Here is a 21,789-nt window from a genome sequence, read left to right on the forward strand (position 1 = left end):
TTTTATAGTGCTGTTGGTGTGTGAGCGTGGTGTGTGTATGAGTGTCAGGTGTGTGTTTTTAGTATTGGCCAATGTGGTGCTGTTTTGTATGTGGGTGTCCATCCTGAGGTATGTACCGCCAATGGTTTACCGCCATTGAATGTCCGCTGTAGTGATTTGTGGGTCTTAATATGATGGGCGTTGTTTTGTTGGCGTAACAGTATGGGTGTTGGTACCGCCACTTTAGCCACTTTAGCACTGACCTTTGGGCTGGTGGATTTGTGTATGTGGCAGTATTCTGTCGGATTGGTGTGCGTATGTGTCATAATATGGCGAACGGATATTCGCCACCGCAGTGGTAGGTTGGCAGCCGTCACCGCGGCAGTAAGCAGGATTTACCACCAATGTCATAATGAGGGCCTTAATGAGTATTACTAGCTCTAATGTGTGGCACATGCTCTCCCCCCACTGGCAAGATGAAATAAAGCACTGTCAAAGAAAAGCAAGTAACAATTGACAGTGGGAGGGTGAGACGTCAAAAAACTAACCAAAGTTATACATCTATAAAAACAGAAAAGTCCAAAAGGTGTAGCTTTCTCCATGCATTTGGTCTTTGACTTCTTAGCTCATCACCTGTTTGATTGCAACTGGCACTAGGAGTAATCAAGAGATATTAAATAAGAAACCCAGGACTCTTCTTCATCACCTGGGTAGGAGAACCTGCACTTTTATTACATTAAGGAAGCTTACAGCGGCGACTGCCAGAAATATCAAGGGGCAGGTGGCAGGGGGACAATGGGGACGTGGAAACAAGTAAAAAAAAAAAACCACTTACGGTTCTCTCCACCGCCTCCTGCTGCCTCGCTCATTTTCTGGTATCCCAGCATTCACTGGGACACCAGCACAGGCTCCCCAGTAATTTGTGCTGCTTTCATACTAAACCAAGCATGGGAGCAGTGTCAGGATTGGTCTGAATGTCTTTGACTGCTGCTCAGACACTCCCCTGTGCAGTTTCTCCAGCCTGGCTGTCCAACACAGCTGGGTAGGAGAAACCTAAGTGCACATGCACTCTCTCCTCCTCTCCCTTCCCTCTTCTGTGGCCCAGCTCCACCCCTCCCTGCACTGCTAGCTGAGCCAGCAAATGAAAAATAAACCAAAAGTAAGCTATTGTTTTATTTTTCATCTGCTGGCTCATAACTATGCGGGGGCACGTGGGGAGGGGACGCTCCTCCGCCATTGTGGAGGAGCCACCCCAGGAAGCTTATATTACACCCAAGAGCAGAGGAGAGACCAATAGGAATGGATATGAATTTTTAAATCTCACTTTGCCAAAAGAACTGAAGATATTTCCTGTGTTTGTAAAAATGGGTATTGATAAATGTGCATGTTTTAGGTCCAGATGAAGCATTAAATCTCCTGGGAGAAGAATACCTCTTAAATAGATCACCGGTTCAATCTTGAAATGGTGGTAAAATACAAACTGATTGAGATCCCTCAAGATTAGCCAGCCTGTATATTTTGTTTTTCTTTTATGCTAAAAGGATGTCACTGACAAACCCCCTAGAATATCTGTGGCATAGCTCCTATGCCCCCTTTAGGTTGGAGCTCTAGTACCTTCCACAGAGCTCAACTCCATCCCATCCTGGGTAAACTGCATTGCCACAGGGAAGCTGCTTTCCTATAAATGGTTGGTGTAGGGCAGTCTATCCTTGTGTTTGCCTTAGGGCCCAATCAACAGGAATTCTAATCTTAGCTTTTACAGAGTCATCCACAAATGGTAGAGGGAACATTCTGCAGAATTAGGTTGCTGTAGTAACCCTTGATCAAACATTGTTTTGGCCTTTAAGTCCACAATTGCAGTTCATCCACCTTTGTCTTTTTTGCCACAGTAATACCATCATCATCATCATGATATACATCATCTTAATATAAATCATCCAAACACAAATAATGTATGTCATCAAACAGTCTCCTATTTTGACCACTGCTTATATTCATATTGGAATTTTACCTGAGTGACCTTTAGACTGATTCTGCTTGTGGAATTGCACCACCTACAAATTTGTCATGTCCCTGAACATTATCTACAATGACCATGTACTTGCTTTTTTGTCAATTTGTTTACCCCTTCCCTTAGGGCACAGATATGGAACTATTCATAATGGTTGCAACATAATTCCCTTTCCCTGTGGGGATATTCTGAAATTAAGATAAAATCATTATTTTAATCCAATTTGACACAGAAGTGTTGAGAAATTCACAGAGGCTCCTTGTATTGATGCACTCCCCTGGCTCATGATTTTCCATACAATGTTTATTAGTCTCATTATTCATAATGACTGCTATTCACTTTTTGGGAATCAAACTATCACAAAAATACATTAAAAATAGCCTTCAACCACTTGGATCTTAACTGCCTCCAGCCACAGTGTAGCAAATGCAAATGAACTTTTTTTCCCCAGCACTCAATTTTGTATGCATTGACATTTGTGAAAACAATAATAAAACAAACAAAAAAAAACTGTTTACAAATTCTGCAAATTCTGGTCACGAGCCAAAAACAACCCCTTAACCTTTAACGCCTGCTTGCCAACCCCAGAGCTTCCCTTCTAAGCCACGTGCACACAGCATGGCCCAGTAAGAGGGAGATAGGAAGCCATGAGGATTAACAATTAAATTTAGAAACTGACAAAGCGGGTGGGACTGCTCTCACACCTCATATCCCTCTAGCTACAAAGTATCTACTTACAAGAAATTAACACGCAAACATAGATGTGTGATGCCTAGTAGCACAGTATCTAATCTCATAGGCCCACATCTCTTTCACTACAGGCTCTGGATACAAAATAACAATTGGACCTACAACAGCAGTTAATAAATAAACAGAGTGGAACTGGCGGCGTACGGTAGCCAAGTTGAAATCCATTTCAAACAAAAAATCTCCAAAGCACTCTCTCCTTGGAAAACGCTAAGCAAATCACAGGAAGAAATTAATTTTAGCAGCAAGAAAAGTGGAAGTTACAGGGGGACTATCTTACTTATACTAGTTGGTTGAGTGTTTCCTTTGTTGTCATTTCCTGCCTGGGGGGGTGCAGGATTATGGGAAATAAACAGCAAGAACAGAAATTGCATAATATGAGCCTTCCTCTTGTTCAAAAAAATAGATATACTTCCTGCATAACGTTTTACAGAAATACAAAACGTTTCACAGAAACATGCATAATTTACAGAGAAAGAGAAGTTGTTACTGACTTGATAAATTATGCAGGTAATGCCGTCCCTTATGTATATGAAAACCAGAATCAGGTATTTTGTGGGCATACCTTTTCACAGAAATATGTAAAACATGCACTAGATTTACAGGGAAAGAGAAGTGATTGCTCACTTGTTGAAATATGCCAGTAACAAGAGCTATTAAAATTAAACCATAGGAAAGCTATGTTACTTTTTAGAATAAACAAAGCAGGCATCAAAAGCCCTTGGCTTATCAGAAAGGATATCACCAATTTACAGAAGTGAGTTAAATTTATTCAAACAAATGGTAGAGACGAATCTTTGACATTGCTCAAAATAACATGCTATAAATGAGCATGAAGAATTCAAGAAATCATTTTAAAAACACAGTGGCATGAAGTATCAAATATAAAATAATAATAAAATAAGTGAAATTCGATCCAACATTCAGAAAAGCATCAGGATCCCCTGCGAAGAAAAAAATAAAACATCAACTAAGTTACCATTTCACTTGCCCATGAGATGCTAAACAAAATAAATAAAAAATAATGATACCGGTAGAACCAGCAGCAACAATGATACAGATTATATGCATTAGCTTTTTTGGTACATAGACATGAAATCAACTTGCCCTACACCTCCACTTTCCTTAAGCAACATAAAATCACACAGGAGAAAATATGCAAGGGCTAACTAAATTTAGGAAAAAACATGCATTTCAATTACTCTGAAACCAGCATGCAGTAACCTAGAAAAAAGATAATCTCTAGTCTTTGAAGGCAAAGCAATAATAATAAATACAATGATGATAAACTAAAGCATTTTAGGAGCTTTGTATGTCACAAAATTCTGATAAGAAAAATTGAGCAGTAAACCAGGATGCACATACATTTTAGATTTCCTTACTCTTTTTTATCTATATTTTAAAACTAACCAAACTTTGAAAATTATACTCGAGTATCTGCAAAACCTTACTAGTTGTAAAACATATATTTTCTCAATAGAAATAAGATGGAGTATTTCTAGTATGCATAAATATGTTATAAATACTTTCCTTGTATAGACAAATCTGTACGTGAAAATGAACAATTTTAAGCACAAAGTCAAATTCCTATATCTAGTAAGTTCTTGGTCTTTTCTCCATTAAAGGCTTCAACATACCTTTACTACCCACTTGTGTGGTAATGGCGGCCAGAATAGGATTATGGTAGAAATGCTTATTTTTCCCTCCTATGGTGCCAATTGCTTGTGCCATTCTATCTGGCACTCAATTTGAGTGCCAGGTGGAAATGAAAGAACTGTGTGAAGAGGAGTTGTGGATCTTCCAAGAGGCTGGAAGTGTCCCCCTGACTTCCCTACATACCCTAACTAGGCTTCTGGTGAATCTCACTCACCATTTATAGATTAAATTCTTCCAGACACTGGTAGTAACATGTGTGGTATGCTCCCTGCTTCTGCTGTAAATGTAATATGATTATGTATAGTATGACTGTGTATAATAGCGCTAATGGAACCAGGAGGGGTGTGCTCTCCATGTGGCACACTACCATGCAGATAAGCTACACCACCTCAGCAGGGTTACTTTCTCAACATCAGGTATCACCTGCTTTCCTTTTATAAAATCTGGAATATCTCTTTCAATATTTTAACTTATTGTACCGCCGGCTGATTATTCTATGATATTGTATTCACTGTATTTATTTATCTGCAATACCTGAGGCAAATAGTATCACTTACTGCTGATTCATAGCAGAAAGAGGGAAAAGGGGTAACATTAAAAGTGAGAGGAAGTATTTTGGGAGCACCATTTCAGTACAGTTGAGCTTCACCTCATGAAGGGTACAGAGCAGGGGAGGCTCCTCCTTTAGGGCAGAGGAGCATTGCCCCCTGTTTTTCTTTCACTAATGACCGAGCTGACACAAATCTCTGCAATGCACTTCTCAGTTCAAAGAAGACATTTATTATTACTTCACCACGAGGTTCCTAAAAAATGAGATTAGTAGGTCAAAAGCACACATATAAAAATAGTCACAGCAATGAAAAAATATATATCAAAATGATTCTCAGCTGCAATGTACACAGCAAATATATGTGATTATATTATTGCATAATTGCAAAGCAAAGAATAAAGTAAACGTTCATCACTGTAGGGCCTGCCAAGCTCTTCATCTTACTCATGCCAGCAAGAAGATGACCCCATTCAACTGCGAGAAAGAGATATCCACCCTCACAGGACAAGTTTCAGGCATTTAACATCTAATCATGACTGAGATCTTGGAAATTCCCTCGCTTATGAGCAGGGCCACCTTCTTTATATCTTTAAAGAACCGAAGGGGCTTTCTGGAAAAAAACCTTCCCATGAAAAAGAATTATTCAAACATTCTGGCTATTGTAGGTCAGAGTTGGAAGAAAGGCTCTTCTCCCACAGCCGCACAGTTCCCTGCACTGGAAAAAAAAATGTACGTTCACAAAAAAGAAAACATCATAAACAAATCAGGTTTGCATTGTATACAGCAACATTATGCAATAATAAAAGCAATCACTAGAAAGCAATGGAAGTGGATTAACGTATTGATCTTATAAACACTTAAACCAGACACACCTACAATGAAAAGACTGAAGCTTATATATTATGATTGGGATAATAACTGATTGAATACTGTCTCTAGGGTAGCAAGTTGGTGTAGAATTAGATGGAAACATTATGAGTTCAAATCTTGTAAAGGTACATGGTCCACCAGAAAGGTTTGCTGAAATATAAGTGTTCCCATACGAGAACAGTCATCCAACTGGCAATTTAAAGAGGTTTAATGAGACTGGCAGCAGTCATCAGATGATAATAAGGCATGGGTTAGTTCCAGTGGAAGAATGTAATCAAACAAGTTGACAGAACATCCATGGTACTCTGTATTGATCCATTCAGAACTTTGATCTGTGAAGCACAATTTGCGCAAAATGGATCCATAGGTTTTGTACTTTAAAAGCAGCAGGAGCGTTGCACAAAGGTTATCAATCAGGTTAAGGTTGGGGGTGTGGTCCCTCCCCAGACCCCACACGCAAACGCCCGAAGGGAGACCACACAGCAAACTCATGGTCAGTGGCAAGTTGTACTAAGATCTGTCAAAGAAACAAGTATGACTTTTCTTGCAAATAACATTTGTCATCTGAAATTTGCTCTCCTTCTTCCTTTCCTTGTTTTATGTTCAGCAGGATGTTATTGGGGTCCTTTGCTATAATTTCTGAAGGTTCTGGAGGGCCATTTGGGGATTCAACCCACACCTTAGCACTGAGGTTTTATCTGCTGAACTTCCCTTTCCTAGCACTGTCAGAAGGCAGTCACCTTCCTTACCAAACCTCCAAACACTGCACCTATTACAAGTTGGACAATTCTGTCTCCAATCTTTATGAATGAATCAGCGTTTCCACTATTTAACAGAATAGCTTTGATTTCTACCTGTCCTGGTAACTTTCCTCTCCCCAATTTATCTTTGACTGTTTGTGAGACAGATCTCTGTTGTGTGTGCTGACAAATAGGACATTGCAAAATCACAGTTTTTATCAAATCTAGGGGAATATGCATCCCTCTAATCTCTGCCCATCTGTAAGTCGCTTTTTCTCCCAGGGGTCCAAATTTATGGTACGCCCATTTAGCCATCCCCACCAGGTCAGGATCCTGGGTTGACACTTCTGCCTCGGAAAATTTGTCTTTGACGTCTGCAAGGGAATTGAACCAGCATTCTAATGTGTCAATGGGACAATGAGCATCCATGACTTTACTCTGTTCTAACATTTCCCAAATTTCCTTCCACAACTCTTTGCTCCAGACCTCCTTTGAATGAATGAACCAGTTATGTGCATACCATGTAGAAAGCCAAAAGGCTAATCCATTGGCAGTGAACCAAGAATCAGTATAAAAATGACAAGTCCCAGGCAGCTCTTGCTTTAGAACCTCACACACAGTGTACAACTCTGCATATTGGCTACTTTTTCCTTCTCCTGTGGTGGACAACAACTTTTCAGTCACTGAACTGTATGACACTGCTTTCCAATGTCTTTTAATACCCACATATTTTAATGAACCATTAGTAAAACAAACATGCTTCCTATCCTCAGGGGACAAGAATTCAAATGGTACATTCCATTTCACTGGTGACTCTTTTACCTGTGGTACCACCTGCATTCCCTCCTCGCCCTGTACAGGGGCTTGTGACACCTGTTCATATAGGGCTGCAGTGTCTGTCGGTCCTACTCGAGTCCTGTCTTGTATGTACCAGATCCAGAGTATGATACTAGCCTCTTGTGCATGTCCTATACAGTGAGATTTAGGTGAACTCATCACCCACTGCATGATTGATATTTCAGGTTTCAGAATTACATTATAGTTTAGTCTGATTTACTCAGTATTCACTAGAGACCAATAACAAGCCAAAAACTGTTTTTCAAAAGGAGTATAGCGCTCCCAGAGTCAGATAGTTTTCTAGTCCAAAACCACAAGGGCACCCTTGTCCTCCTGTGTTTCTGCCACATACTCCAGTTTGCATATTGTCCCTGAACAAATACATGTAACACAATGTTTCCCTCTTGAACTGTACACAAGTCTAAAGTCTGTTGAATTATTTCATTTGTCAAAGCAAAAGCACACAGCTGCTTCCTACTCCATTCAAACTCATGTTTTTTCCTGGTTACTTTGTACCAAAGGGTTAAGATTTTACTCAGATGAGGGCTATACTGTTTCCAAAAATCAAACAAATTCATGAAACTCTGTGGGGCATATTTAGGGGCATATTAATACTCTGTCTGCACCGAATGTGCGTCAAAAGTTTTGACGCACATTCAGTGCTAACCTTGCTCCATATTTATAAAATGACGCCCGACCCCGCGAATGTCAAAATTCCTCTGTGTGTGTCATTTTCTGGACGCGGGAAACTGCCTTGCATTAATGACATGCAAGATAGGCATTCCCATCCAAATAATGACTTTAAGGCCTGTACGCCTTATTTATACTCCTGCGTCATTTTGACGCACAGGTCTGCCGTTTTTTACCGCCTGGGTGAGGGCAGGCGTTAAGGGACATGTGGGCCCACTTCCATGGTCTCTAACCATGTAAGCAGTCCAGAGGTGCCCTTCCCTGCCCCTAGGGACACCCCCTTCCACCCTCGCCCACCCCTGGAGGACACCCATGGATGGGGGGACCCATCCCAGGTAAGTACAGGTAAGTTGGGGTAAGTATAATTTTTTTATTCTTTTAAAGTGGCATAGGGGGGCTTAACTTGGACCTCCCTACATGCCACTGTGCCCAACAGGCATGCCCAGGGGACACTAGTCCCCTGGGCATGGCCATTGGGCCAGGGGGCATCCTGTCTTTGCTAAGACAGGAGTCATTTCAGTGGGGGTTGTGCGTCAAAAAATGGCGCAAGTTAGGTTTGAGCCATGATTTTTGACTCAAACCTGACTTGCACCATTTTTTGATGCACAACCTCCATTTTTCCCTACGCCGGCACTGCCTGATTTGAGTCATTTTTTTTTACTCTAACCAGCCCGCAGTGCTGGCTAACATCAGTCCTTATATAAGGTGCCCGCCTGGCGCATAGGAATGGCGTTAGCCGGCAGTAACTTTTTTGCCCAAAACCGGTGCCGGCACTGGTTTGCGTCAAAAAGTATAAATATGAGCCAGTGTCTCTTGCTTTGAGCGAATAGTAGCAAGCTCCATAATCTTTTGTTTTACCTGTACCAACATCTCTCTATGTTCTGGATTCCATTGAATTCCCAGTAACTGCACATTTTGGACAGTACCTGTGTCTTGTCTGAATGAAATGTACACAATGTACTCTGCAAAAGTGGTCTGAATAGACCGGTAACATAGTCAACTTTTTTCTCAGTGTAATCTTTTAAAAAATGCATTTCAACTCCTGCCAAAAACTGTGTGCTACTCTGCACACGAAGAACTATGCTCTGCTCATGAGGCTCACACTGGCCCCCACCCTTTTTAACCTCCTCATTCACCACGAGGTTCCTACAAAATGAGATTAGAAGGTCGAAAGCACACGTTTAAAAATAGTCACAACAATGAAAGAAAAATATATCAAAATGATTCTCAACGGCAATGTGCTCAGCAAATATATGTGATTACATTATAGCATAATTGCAAAGAATAAAGTAAAAATTCATCACCGTAGGGCCTGCCAAGCTCTTCATCTTTCTCATGCCACTTTTTTTTATACCTTTGAAGAACCGAAAAGGCTTTCTGGAAAAAACCCTTTCCATGAAAAAGAAATATTCAAACATGCTGGCTTCTGTAGGTCAGAGTTGGAAGAAAAATGTTGAAAACTGGCCAAATTCTCAAGGCTCTCCTCCAAAGGCCGCACCGTTCCCTGCACTGAAAAAAACAATGTACGTTCTTATCATGCTGACTGACTAACTGTTCGTGTTTGGAAATACGAAAAACAAGCTCAGTTTACCATGTGGAAAAATACAGCTCAATTGCAATGTCTCAACTGCAATGTCTAACGCCACGATAAAGTCACTAGGCAGCTAAACTGAATACAGAATGTAATCTGTAACTGGTGAACCCTGAACAACTAATATGCAAAGTGGTGCAACACAAAGTCAGTGGTCAAACATACCTATTTTACTACACCCCGCCAGCAGCAGAAGCTGCAAAACTTTCCCAAAGAGGGGTTAATAAACTATGTTTATCATCCCCTCGTTGTGAAAGGGGCGGGGCATCTGGGATGAAGAGCAGTGAGGGGGAGTACCCAACACTCCCCCTCACTGCGCATGTATGTTTGGCCAGCAGTCTTGGGTTGGTCAAACACACAAGCGTGATAGGCTCTCTCCATCCCAGCAACACAGTTGCCAGGCTGGAGAGAGCCTGCACAGGCTCTCAGTGGCGCTCCCAGCCAATCCTGACGCTGCTTTGAGCATCGTCAGAATTGGCCACAGGGCAGGCTGGGAGCCTGTGCCTGCGTGCAGCCTGCAGGAAAGAGGAGCGCGGTGCAGGACGGCATTGAAAAAGTAAGTGTTTTTTAAAAAAATAATTAATTTAATTACATTTTAGATCCCCCAACCCACACGCCCTGCTCCTTTTGAGCAAATCGAGCCCTGACTGGTACAGAATAAGGAAGTGATGTTGATAAGCATGGCTGCTAGGAGCGTGCACTCTTGGGGGCATATTTAAACTCTGTTTGCGCCGGATTTGCGTCATTTATTTTGGCGCAAATTCTGCACAAACTTAACTCCATATTTATACTTTGGCGCTAGACCCGTCTAGCGTCAAAGTTATGGAGTGTGTGGCATTTTTTGTACGTGAACACCTACCTTTGGCTAATGACATGCAAGATAGGTGTTCCCGTGCAAAAAATTACACTAAGGCATTTGCGCCTTATTTATCCTCCGGCGTCAAAATGACACACAGGAGGAGGCGGGCCTTAAAACATGGCACCAAGCCAGATTTGCACCGTTTTTTAACGCCTGGGTCAGGGCAGGCGTTAGGGGACCTGTGGGCTCATTTCCATGGTGGGAGACCATGGAAGCAGTCCACATGTGCTCTTTCCTGCACTCAGGGACACCCCATGCAACCCTCACCCACCCCTGGAGGACACCCATGGATGGGGGGACCCAGCTACGGTGAGTACATGTAAGTGAAGGTACGTATTTCTTTTTTATTATTTTAAGTCTTTGAATACCATTCACCAAAGTGGGACTGACCCCGAGAACAAGAAAAACAGTGTTCAATGTATATATTTGCTTATTCATATTTAAGCTTAGAGCAGAAGAGTTCTTAGTGGAATGTATGCCTTGTTCCTAAAATGATGACTTGGTCAAACATAGATGAGCGTCCTCTGTATGTTGTTTTACTCCCAAGTGGGAAGGAAAATACTGAATGGAAAGAAATGGTTCTTTATTAACTTTATGTATCCCTTTTTTTTAAATTGTAGCTGGAATTCCGGCGCCTATTTATTTTGGAGCCTTAATAGATAGGAGTTGCTTGAAATGGGGGACAAAAAGCTGTGGAGGTCGAGGTGCTTGTCGGATATATGACTCTGCCTTATACAGGTAAGGCATGCACTAGAAATACACAAGTCTGTTGTAAAATAAAATGCTAAAAGAAATAATTCAGAACTTCTGAAACGATTATAAATGTGTGGACAGAACGTTGGCATTACAAAACAATATTTTTTATTAAATATGGGCAAGACATCAAGCTAAACATTATAAAAAACACATCTATGGGAACGTCATGAAGCAACAGCAACAACGCATCAAGAATTGGGTTTAAAATTCTGCTTTACCTTCATCTTTGGTTTACTAACTTTACAACTGAGTGATTTTAATAACCATTATAATTCTCAGTGGCTCTTCTGAGGCCTCAGAAACGTGAAGAATGCATTCTGTAGCATGTAGTTTTGCCCTATTGAAAGTATGCTTCGGTCGGGCGGTAGACGAGGCCATACTGAAGATGCTGCCGGTTGAGTCTTGAACGGAATGCACGCACCAACAAGGTGCAGATCTTTCGGGCAGAAACAGATACAGACCTCACTTTCATCAAACGGCTCGCCGCCTAACCCACCCCGGCAAATAACTGGTTCTGGATGCAGGGGACTATTCCATATTTATACTTTTTTTAGCGCCGCATTTGCGTCGTTTTTTGACGCAAAAGCGGCCCAAACTTCCAAAATACAATTGGCCCATATTTATACTTTTTGACGCTAAACTGCGCTAACGCAGTTTAGCGTCAAAAAGTTTTGCGCCGGCTAACGCCATTCTGAAGCGCCATGCGGGCGCCGTATTTATTGAATGGCGTTAGCCGGCGCAAGCAGACCGGCGCTGCCTGGTGTGCGCGAGAAAAACCACGTACACCAGACAGCGCCGGCGTAGGGGGAAAATGGCGCATGGGCGTCTTAAAATGGGGCAAGTCAGGTTACGTCGAAAAAATCATCGTAACCCGACTTGCGCCATTTATTTTCGACGCCCATCCCCCATCAACATGACTCCTATCATTGTAAAGATAGGAGTCATGCCCCCTTACCCAATGGCCATGCCCAGGGGACTTCTGTCCCCTGGGCATAGTCATTGGGCATAGTGGCATGTAGGGGGGCACAAATCAGGCCCCCCTATGCCAAAAAAAATTATTAAAAAAAACTAAAAAAATACTTACCTGAACTTACCTGAATGTCCCTGGGGTGGGTCCCTCCAGCCTTGGGTGTCCTCCTGGGGTGGGCAAGGGTGGCAGGGGGGGTCCCTGGGGGCAGGGGAGGGCACTCTGGGCTCATTTTGAGCCCACTTGTCCCTTAACGCCATGCCTGACCCAGGCGTTAAAAAGCGGCGCAAATGCGCCGTTTTTAGCCACGCCCACTCCCGGGCGTCTCTTTTGCCCGGGAGTATAAATACCACGTAAAGGCCTGGGAGTCATTTTTTAGACGGGAACGCCTCCCTTGCATATCATTAACGCAAGGAAGGGGTTCACGCTAAAAAATGACGCACATTCCGGGAACTTTGGCGCTATTCGCCTCTAACGCCATAGTATAAATATGGCGTTAGTTGGCGTTAGTTTAGCGTCGAATTTGCGTCGAAAAAAACAACGCAAATTCGGCGCAAACGGAGTATAAATACGGCCCAATTGTATTTTGTTGGTTTGCGCTGCTTTTGCGTCAAAAAGTGACGCAAATGCGGCGCTAAAAAAGTATAAATATGGTGGCTGCTCTAACATCCTTTATCCTTGTGTTAGTTATTGGTTGCACCCATGGGCTATATTGTATCAAGAGGGGCTTAGATCAGGCATTTAGAATGGAAAATCACAATTATATAGGTTTTTGTTTTGCATTAAAAACAATTTTATATAATGCTCGGTGTAAACAGGGTTTAGGTAAAAACACAGAGAGAATTGAACAGAGTCCGCAGATGTATCAAAAAGCTCGAAATTTTGTCCTGTGAAGTGGAATATTTCATTTCGATATTATAGGCTAAACGGAGTTTAACCTACTCCATGTGGAAGCAAGTTAGTGGCACAGAAGAACTATAAATACAGCGTAACTTCCTGTCCGGCGATCTAAAAAAAGTCTGATCTAGAATGTCCTGCTGTGTAAATGCCTTCGACTTTTGTAAGTGCGACCATTTTAGTTTAGAGGACGAACTCATTTTGTTTTACATTGCTGACCTTTATATTTTGACATAAAGCACACAAGTGTATGGGTGTGTGGAATTCAATCAGAGAAGAAAGAACAGTGAGGCAGGTGCATGTCCTATCACAAGTTATATATGGAGGGTGTGGCTGGGGTGGAAACAGTAATTAACAGTTGAATTACGCTACACAAAATCGGAATTGCACTATTTCATACCGCAAAATACATCCTCGCTTCCATATGGGGGTGAGAAAAGTGCTAAACGCCCTAATATCATTCTTGCGCAAGTCCACGTTATCTCTATTTTTTATATAATAATAATAATTCCATATGATTACCCTGCATGGAATTATGCGAGTTATACTCACCCCTGCTGCTTTTCATGTGAAGGTTGCAAATTGTGCACATGTGCTCAAACTATTGTATCAACATCTTGAGTAAGTGGAGAGCAAGATGGTGGATTTGAAATCAGACATTTTCTGAGCTGCCATACAGGTTTTGTAAAATAAATGATTAAGATATGTGTTTAATGATATATATTAGCAGCAAAGTAGGTCCTGTAAAGATAAGAACAACGGAATATTTAAGAATAATTAAATTAAAGATGAGAAGTGTGTTACAACATGGCATTTTCGGAACTGGGCAGGGAGAAGTGTAATTTTTTGCTGTTAATCTTTGCAAGATATTCATAAGAAGGACAGTTAGGGAAATATTTAAAAAGGAAAAAAAACAGTGGATTTTTGAATTATAGAATCTTCACCCACATGAAATAAATAGAGAGGCATAAATGAATGTGTTTCTCAAATGTATTACAATTGAGTTAAATGAAAAATACGCCTTTCACTGATCTAGGTACGCGCGGCACTATAATACAGTTAAGTGTAATATATTTGTTGTGTATAGTGATTTGTAGTAACGTACTTTACCCACAAGATAGTAATATAACATCATAATGTGTCCTGGTACCTACAATTATAACCTCCAACCAGAAAAAATGCTAACATTTGTAGCTAAACACAAAATAAAGGAAAATTGGTTTCTCACATGCTGTGTCTGAACTGGTCTCAAATTTTGATTGGTTAATTTAACTTAAAATAGATAGTTACGTTTTCTAATAAAATGATTATCTGTTAAACATTAATGTGATTAAAACTGAGAAAGTAAGAGCTCTGTTTGACAGAATGGACTCCTGTAATATGGAGAGGGATGGACGCTTTGGGCCCTCTAAATATGCTGGTATGGAATAAAGATATTTGAACTACAGAAGTAGATTGATATTGTGCTACAAGTTAATAACAGATTTGGCTTTCAAAATGTTACATATTATCAAATGCAGTGATCTAAACATATCCTTGAGCAAGAGATACTTATTTTAGCAGTTCACTAGGACAGTGATTTCTTTTGACTTCTGTGATCTGCACTGATTATTTACTGACACCACTTGAGGGAACCACTTGAGATTCAGGGGCTTGCTCCAGTTTGATCTAGCTGCTGTTTCAGGTGGTTGGGATCATGTTATGTCCCTGTGGCTCTGAACAGGAGGCCAGCAGACTAACCCTTGGATTCACTCTGGGACTCATGGGTCCAGGTGTGGGTCCAAATCCCTCTGACTCAGGCAGGAGGGTAGCAGGACAGCAATCCATAAAGGCAGCAGTCAGTAGGCAGCAGTGCCAGGTGAGGTTAGTTTGTGGGCAGGCTTTTTTAATTGTTTTTGGGCCTGTTTTATGGTTTGCTGGGTTGGGTTTTACTGTTGATTTCTCTAATATTAATGTAAACATTTTCTACAGAAGTTCAAATCCATGTAGTGTTCCATGCCTGTTAAAATACTTATACAGATTGCCTGAGCAAGGTACAAAATGCCCCAATTTGCAAACACCGCCCACATTTTATCCAACTCACTGATAATGGCCTCTTTCATTTTGATGCCTGTGCCTGTTTTCTGTCCCAATAAGACCCTACCCACACAGCACAACTGAAAGTTTGGGTGCACCCTGTGTCAAGATTGTAATACATCACAAAAACACCTAGCACACCTCCAGTGGGATAACAGATCTTGGGACAAATATTCGCTCAGTGTGATAACAAGTGACAATTCAATGCATAATGTATAAGTGTATGAGTAAGCTGTAATAACCTCCAGCAGTAAAATGGCAGCCAATTGAAAATAAAAATGATTTGCAAATCTACTTTGCTCGGATAGTGCTGGTGATAAAAACCAACTATCACAATAGATACAGACATTGCTGCTAGCAGAATTTATATTTCCACTGGTAGATTCTATTATGGAACAAAATACTGCCTTAAAATACTGGAAATGAATGTCCAGTACAAGGTGAATTTACAGTACTGTTAAAAAAAGGACAAAGCATGCAATCAGCTACCTTACGCTCATGTACTGATGGAGGTGTTGCTTGTGCTAGACCTATTTACTTTTCTATTTTTACCAGTGGGGATAGATTTCCAGCCATGGCAGTTTTGTTTGTTTCTTTAATTCCTAAGTACAAGGAAATATGCCCTTTGTTACAGAATTACATGCATTCACATTACTTCACTGCAGTGCCACTTGTTTACCATCATCTTTAACAGTTATCTAACCAAAGTTGTATTACTAATGAAATGCATTTCCGGGCCTTTTTTTCTGCTGAGAAGAAAATAAGGGAAATAAAAAGGGAAGAATTCATCTGTGAGTGTTTGTAAATTCTAAATCTCCCATCACTGCTGACCTGCTCTATTATCGACCTGTGTCAAGAAGGCCGACTAGGTGGGGGCCATTGTGATGGTTTTAAAATATTTCATTCAGTGCAAATCCTTGAACAATTATTACTTCCCATCCTTTCAATGTCCGTCCTTTGAATTGTAAACATCAACAAGATATATCTGTTATTTTCCATATATTCTATCACCCCTTAAGAGATAATGCTCTATATTTGACTATATTTGAAGAATTCATTGGATTTCTGGCAAATAAAATACATTTGGCAGTAAATATTTGTTTTAAATGAGTTTACCCTGCACTGGGAAGACTCTAATGTATCACAGTTACTCTTCTTTCCAGGCCATTGATTACCTCCAACAACTGTGCTTTCGCCTACCCTTGTGCAAGGCTTGATTCTAGAACTCCCTATTTCATAATTAAAAAATTTATCTTATTGAATCAGTTGGATCACTTACCAGTCCCACTCACCCTGAATTCAACCAAAGGGTATCCAATGAGGTAGTTAAAGAACTATAAATCTGAGTCAGAAGCTTTCAAAGGCATTCATTTGTCAGTAATAGCCATGAAGATTTTCTCCATGTTTTGGATTTCTAATAGGGAAACTGACTTAACCTTGATGACAGACCAATATAATTCTCTAGTGACTGAAGTAGTGGCCCCTCTTGCACTAAACAAGCACAATTACAACACATTCACACAATGTTGCTTTATTATAGTATTGCATTAGGAAAGAAAAGTACAAAGGATGATTTGGAGTAAAAACACACCAAACACTAATATTTTTGCTCTACAAATAATATATTCCATGACAAGGCATATTTATACAAATCTGACATAAATATGGTAGACAACGACCTTCAGAAGGTCTCTAAGGCAAATTTATCAACAGCGTTTGTGATTATGAAGGAATACAGTGAGAAATTCCCAAATTATTTAAGAAAGAAAGAAAGAACTCTCTTCTTTTCAGCTTTCAAGTCTTATATACCAGTTGATTCTATAAATTGTAAACCCACAGACATTGTGTTCTACTTTGAGATGTTTTCATCTTCTGAGCGGATATCATCACAGAGCCAAGGCACACTTTACATTTCTCTGACACAATCCCTGCCAAGTTAGTGAAAAAGATGAGAGATATCTCAAATCTCCACCTTCTGTAGGGGCCTCAACTCTTCCTTGACTCATGGTGTAGTCTTTGACACCTTGAACATTGGGCCCAAATCATCCCTCTTCTCAGATGAGCATGGACAGATCTGAACAATTCATATACTTTACCCAACCTCTCTTGTTTAGTGAAAGGGATAAAGAGATGTGTCACAAAACATCTGAACTAGTTCACCAAAGAAAACAGACTACTCTGTGATTTCCATCTGTACTTCAGACCCAACTGCAGCACAGAGTGTACTACACTACAGATAATGGATGATATACCGTGCATGCTTGTAAAGACAAGTTCACTAGTCCACACTTCCATAAAACAACAGACTGAAATAAAAGTGGAAGTCCTGAGGTGGTTTGATTATTTTTCAAAAAGTCACTCCTAACACATAAAATTGCCAAACTCCCACTAAAATTGTCTTACCCCTACAATACGGGGTTCACCGTAGGTTGGTTCTGTCATGTCACTGGCATTTTTTAATCTTCATCTTAAACACTCACCTCAATTCCCTCTTTAAACTTTAGAATGTTTATTTTCATCCCACCAGTGATGACTCTCGGCACACCTGAAATTCACCCCACCGAAAGACTTTGCTGACTTGATAAATCTCTAAAAGTCCTCCAATCATGAATGTTACATTAGCACGTTAAAGGTAAATCCTCTGAAAATCAATTTCCTTATGATCTCACTCCTGAACTTCTCCACTCCAGTTTACTAATCTGCTTGTTTGAATGCTCTAGCTTTCGCTGTTGAGAAGAGCTTAGTTAAGTATGCCCAGGTGATTACTCAGTCAAAATAAGTACATTACCATGTCAAAATCCTCTCAGGAGTAAAGCCAGTTGTCCTGAGAGATGACTTCAAATCAGTGTTTCAATCACCACAGCTCTCAGGAGACTTTCCTGTGACAACTCCCTTTTGACAGGCTCCATCAAATGTCACCTTTGAAAAAAGCCTTTAAAACTGCAGCTCTCCTAATGCCTGTAAACAGAAGATCTGACCATATAGCTAAAATCATACCAGATGATCTGACTATATAACTAAAATCCTGATTCTCTGTACTGGTTCTGCCTAGATGTGATATGCCTATTCAAAGTGGAAATGCATAATCCATCAGCTATAAACAAGGGTTTGTCAAATTATCTAGCCACTAAGCTGATCATCTTAAACTGCCCAGACTCTCTCCTCTTGTAATCACCAGCACGAAAATCAAACACTATAGAACAAGATTTTCACTGAGCGGTTCTAGAGTGTGGAGCCCCATTGCACCTTCCATTATGATGATTTAGCACACTATCTTCAAGAGAGAAGCCAAAGTGCTACTATTCCAATGACACTTCCAACCAGGATTTGAAGTCTGAGGAGTGATGCTGTATTTATGCTCTAAATATTTAATTGGTAATATCCTACATGTGACTAAGATGCTTGAAAATCCTGACCTGTCCCCTGGATCTCATAATATCACTCCCTTAGGAAATCATAACCACATAGATGCTTTTGGTATAGAATGATTAAAAATACTTTCTGAGTTCTTCCTTTTAGATATTTCTCCTCTTTGAGGTATCACGTGCAAGCTATTACCAACCTCCACATGTAAATACATTCACTCACATCTCAAGCACTCCACTAACTAGGTTGGTGTGGTCTGCACTATACAAAACATCAAATTAATAAATACAGGGCCATATTTATACTTTTTGACGCAAGACTGCGCCAACGCAGTTTTGCGTCAAAAAAAATTGCGCCGTCTAACGCCATTTGGAAGCGCCATGCGGGCGTCAAATTTATACTTTGACGTACGGCGGCACAACCAACAGGTGGGAGTCATTATTTCGTGACGCACAGCGTCCGTCTGTCGTAAAGGAAACCAACGTAAATGCGACGCACATCACTGTGGGTCGATTTACGACAGCGCAATCGTGAAAACGCCGTTTTTTTTCACGCAATTGCGTTACATTTTTGCGCGAAAACTGCCCTTTCAGGAGAGGAGACCCAAAATGGATCCTAGATGCCCCAACAGACCCCAGGAGGATGAGAGCAGACCAGGAACCAGCCAGGAGGAAGCATACAGGAACCAGGACATTTAAAAAAAAAAAAGAAAGTGTCGCTTCAGTGCAGAGGAGCAGGAAATCCTGGTGAAAGAGGTGACGGAACACCAGCACCAACTTTTCATCTCCTCTTAATTGCCACTCAGTAGGAGAGAGGCCATCTGGAAACAAATTGTGGACAAGATTAACAGTGTGGCTGAAGAACGCCGGACAGTCACCGAGTGTAAGAAACGCTGGCATGACTGCAAACGTAGGACCAAAGAGAAAATGGCCAGGAACAGGAAGGCAGCAATGCAGACTGGAGGGGGGAGTCCAGCACACCAGGAGGCCCTGGACCACATGGAGGAGATGGTCGCAGCCGTCATCCCGGAGGAGATCGTCACAGGGATTCAAGGACTGGACAGCGCAGACTACCAGGAGGCAACGCACATGCAGGGTAAGTCGCATGGGGAATTCAAATGCAATAATGAGGATTGTAAGCAGGGGGGGGATACCTACTACACAATGCATGTAAGTCAGCACATATATGAAGTGGCATGGGGCAAGGGGCACAGCAGGGGGGCATGCCCAGTACTGACCGAAGCTGGGGCACGACAAAATACAGCAACAACAACAGTCCCACGGGGACATCCTGTAATTACAACAAGAGAGCCAAGGGAAAGCAGTGACAGGTGGGAAGGACACTACCTCAAATCCACATCTAGGCACTTGTATTGCAAAATCTATTCTACATCAACTAGGTCCCTAACAGTAATGCTGTAGCAAATACAACAACTGCAACTTAACTGCCACCACAGTTGACAATAACACCTCTCATCTCTGTGCAGCTATAGCACCAAATGGCAGGAACCCCACCCTGGAACATTCATACCTAAAATAGGGGGTGAGGATGACATCTGCAATTACTCCTAGAAATAAGACAAAGGTACCAGTACACTCAAATGCCGAATGTCCATAACTGACACAAACATAACCCTAAGTAAACAGCAATAGGAGCCACACAGCACTAACGACACACACATGCTGCATACGTCAGGGTCCCTGACGTGCCTGGCTAAGAAGGCTACATCACTAATTTCATACTGCTCAGACAACAACATTGAGGAGGGGACACAGGCAACTGGTCACTGAAACACATCTGCACAGTCTTACAAAAAAATAGGACATTCATACGATAAACAGGCCAATCCAGTAAGACACACATTATACCCCACCATATACAAACATCAACAATGTTTACATCCATACCACATCCTAACATTGACATGCATAGGTAATGCCACGTAACATGTACAGTTCATGAAATGTGAATAAAAAGTGTATGGGGCAGGGCCTGAGAGGCAAGTGTGCTGGCAGGGCAGTCACAACACCCACAGTCAGTCAAAGTGTAGTGTGGCAAGTGAAACGTATACTTTGCGCATTAGCCTCAGGCTGGAGGCCTTTGTGCATCTTACCCTGAATGTACTAATACTCATTTGCTCACATCTAAGAGCCTCAGAGCACTTTGCACTAAATGATTATCATTGCCCTTCCTATCAGTTAATTTAGCAAATAGTCAGTCCTAGGGTGTTGTTAATTAGTCAAATCACCCTGTTTTGCCTACTTCTGCACTGGAGTTTGCCAGAACATATTCACTCTGTGCCCCAGTCAAGGATACCGTCTGGTACGTTGCTGATAGATGTGGTAGGGTTGAAGGTCTGGCATTCCTGCGTAGGGAAACCTTGTCATCACCATGACATATGTCTTTTAAATTCACTTCCTCGTTCCAAGACACGCATGGGGGAGTTTCCATACATAAATTCACAACTAGATGCTGCCTGCCTTGCTGCTGATGCACAACCAGATCCCAGCCCATTCCTCTGATATGAGGGATGATGTCTCCCCTGTGATTCAGACAGGCAAGCTCCAAACTTAACATGCTGTGCTATACATAGAACAAGCAGAGGGAGAGTAGAAACTGTTAGGCACCATGATAGTTGTGTACTAATGTATTAGTCTCCTGCGGACTATTTCAATTCTAACAGTGTGTATTGTTTGGGTTATTGGGGCTCACACCTAAATTCCTACAAGTCAGTTGTACAATGAAACTTCATATCAAACAAATACTGTCTTTGTCATTTGTGTATGGGAACATACCGGAAAAGATAGAAATGTGTAGGACCTGAGTGACCACCACTTCCCTGAGAAGTTCCAAAGATGTCATGCGCTCGGATGTCTAAACATTCCTTTGATGTGGGAGACCAGAGGCACTGCTAGTTAGTCTGAGCTAAATTGAATATCTGGGTGACAGAGTTATATATAAGTGGGTCAAACTTAGTCCCCCACACCATTAGCTATCCTGCTGCCTAGAAAGCCAAGAATCACATGTAGGATAATGAGAGGCCACCCAACAAAATGTCCCTCCATAACAATAGTGAAACACCGAGGGAGGAGTAGGACAAAAAAATGCCTATTTCTAAATAATTACAAAGCAACACCTAGAGGCGACCTGGCAGACATGTCTGAAAGATCCATATCATACATGTGACACAGAGGTGG

At 41.4% G+C, this 21,789-nt stretch overlaps 1 protein-coding gene across 2 annotated transcripts in view; it reads left to right on the top strand.

Moving 5' to 3' along the window:
• LOC138287750 (solute carrier organic anion transporter family member 1C1-like) overlaps positions 1-21,789 on the top strand; it is a 450,721-nt gene that overhangs the window by 414,508 nt on the left and 14,424 nt on the right. For both annotated transcript variants that reach the window (XM_069228522.1, XM_069228523.1), the window contains one exon: positions 11,151-11,268. In XM_069228522.1, coding sequence (XP_069084623.1) covers positions 11,151-11,268 — 118 coding nt within the window. The remainder of the gene's footprint in view (positions 1-11,150; positions 11,269-21,789) is intronic.

This window comes from Pleurodeles waltl, chromosome 4_1 (assembly GCF_031143425.1).
Source record: "Pleurodeles waltl isolate 20211129_DDA chromosome 4_1, aPleWal1.hap1.20221129, whole genome shotgun sequence".
NCBI lineage: Eukaryota > Metazoa > Chordata > Amphibia > Caudata > Salamandridae > Pleurodeles > Pleurodeles waltl.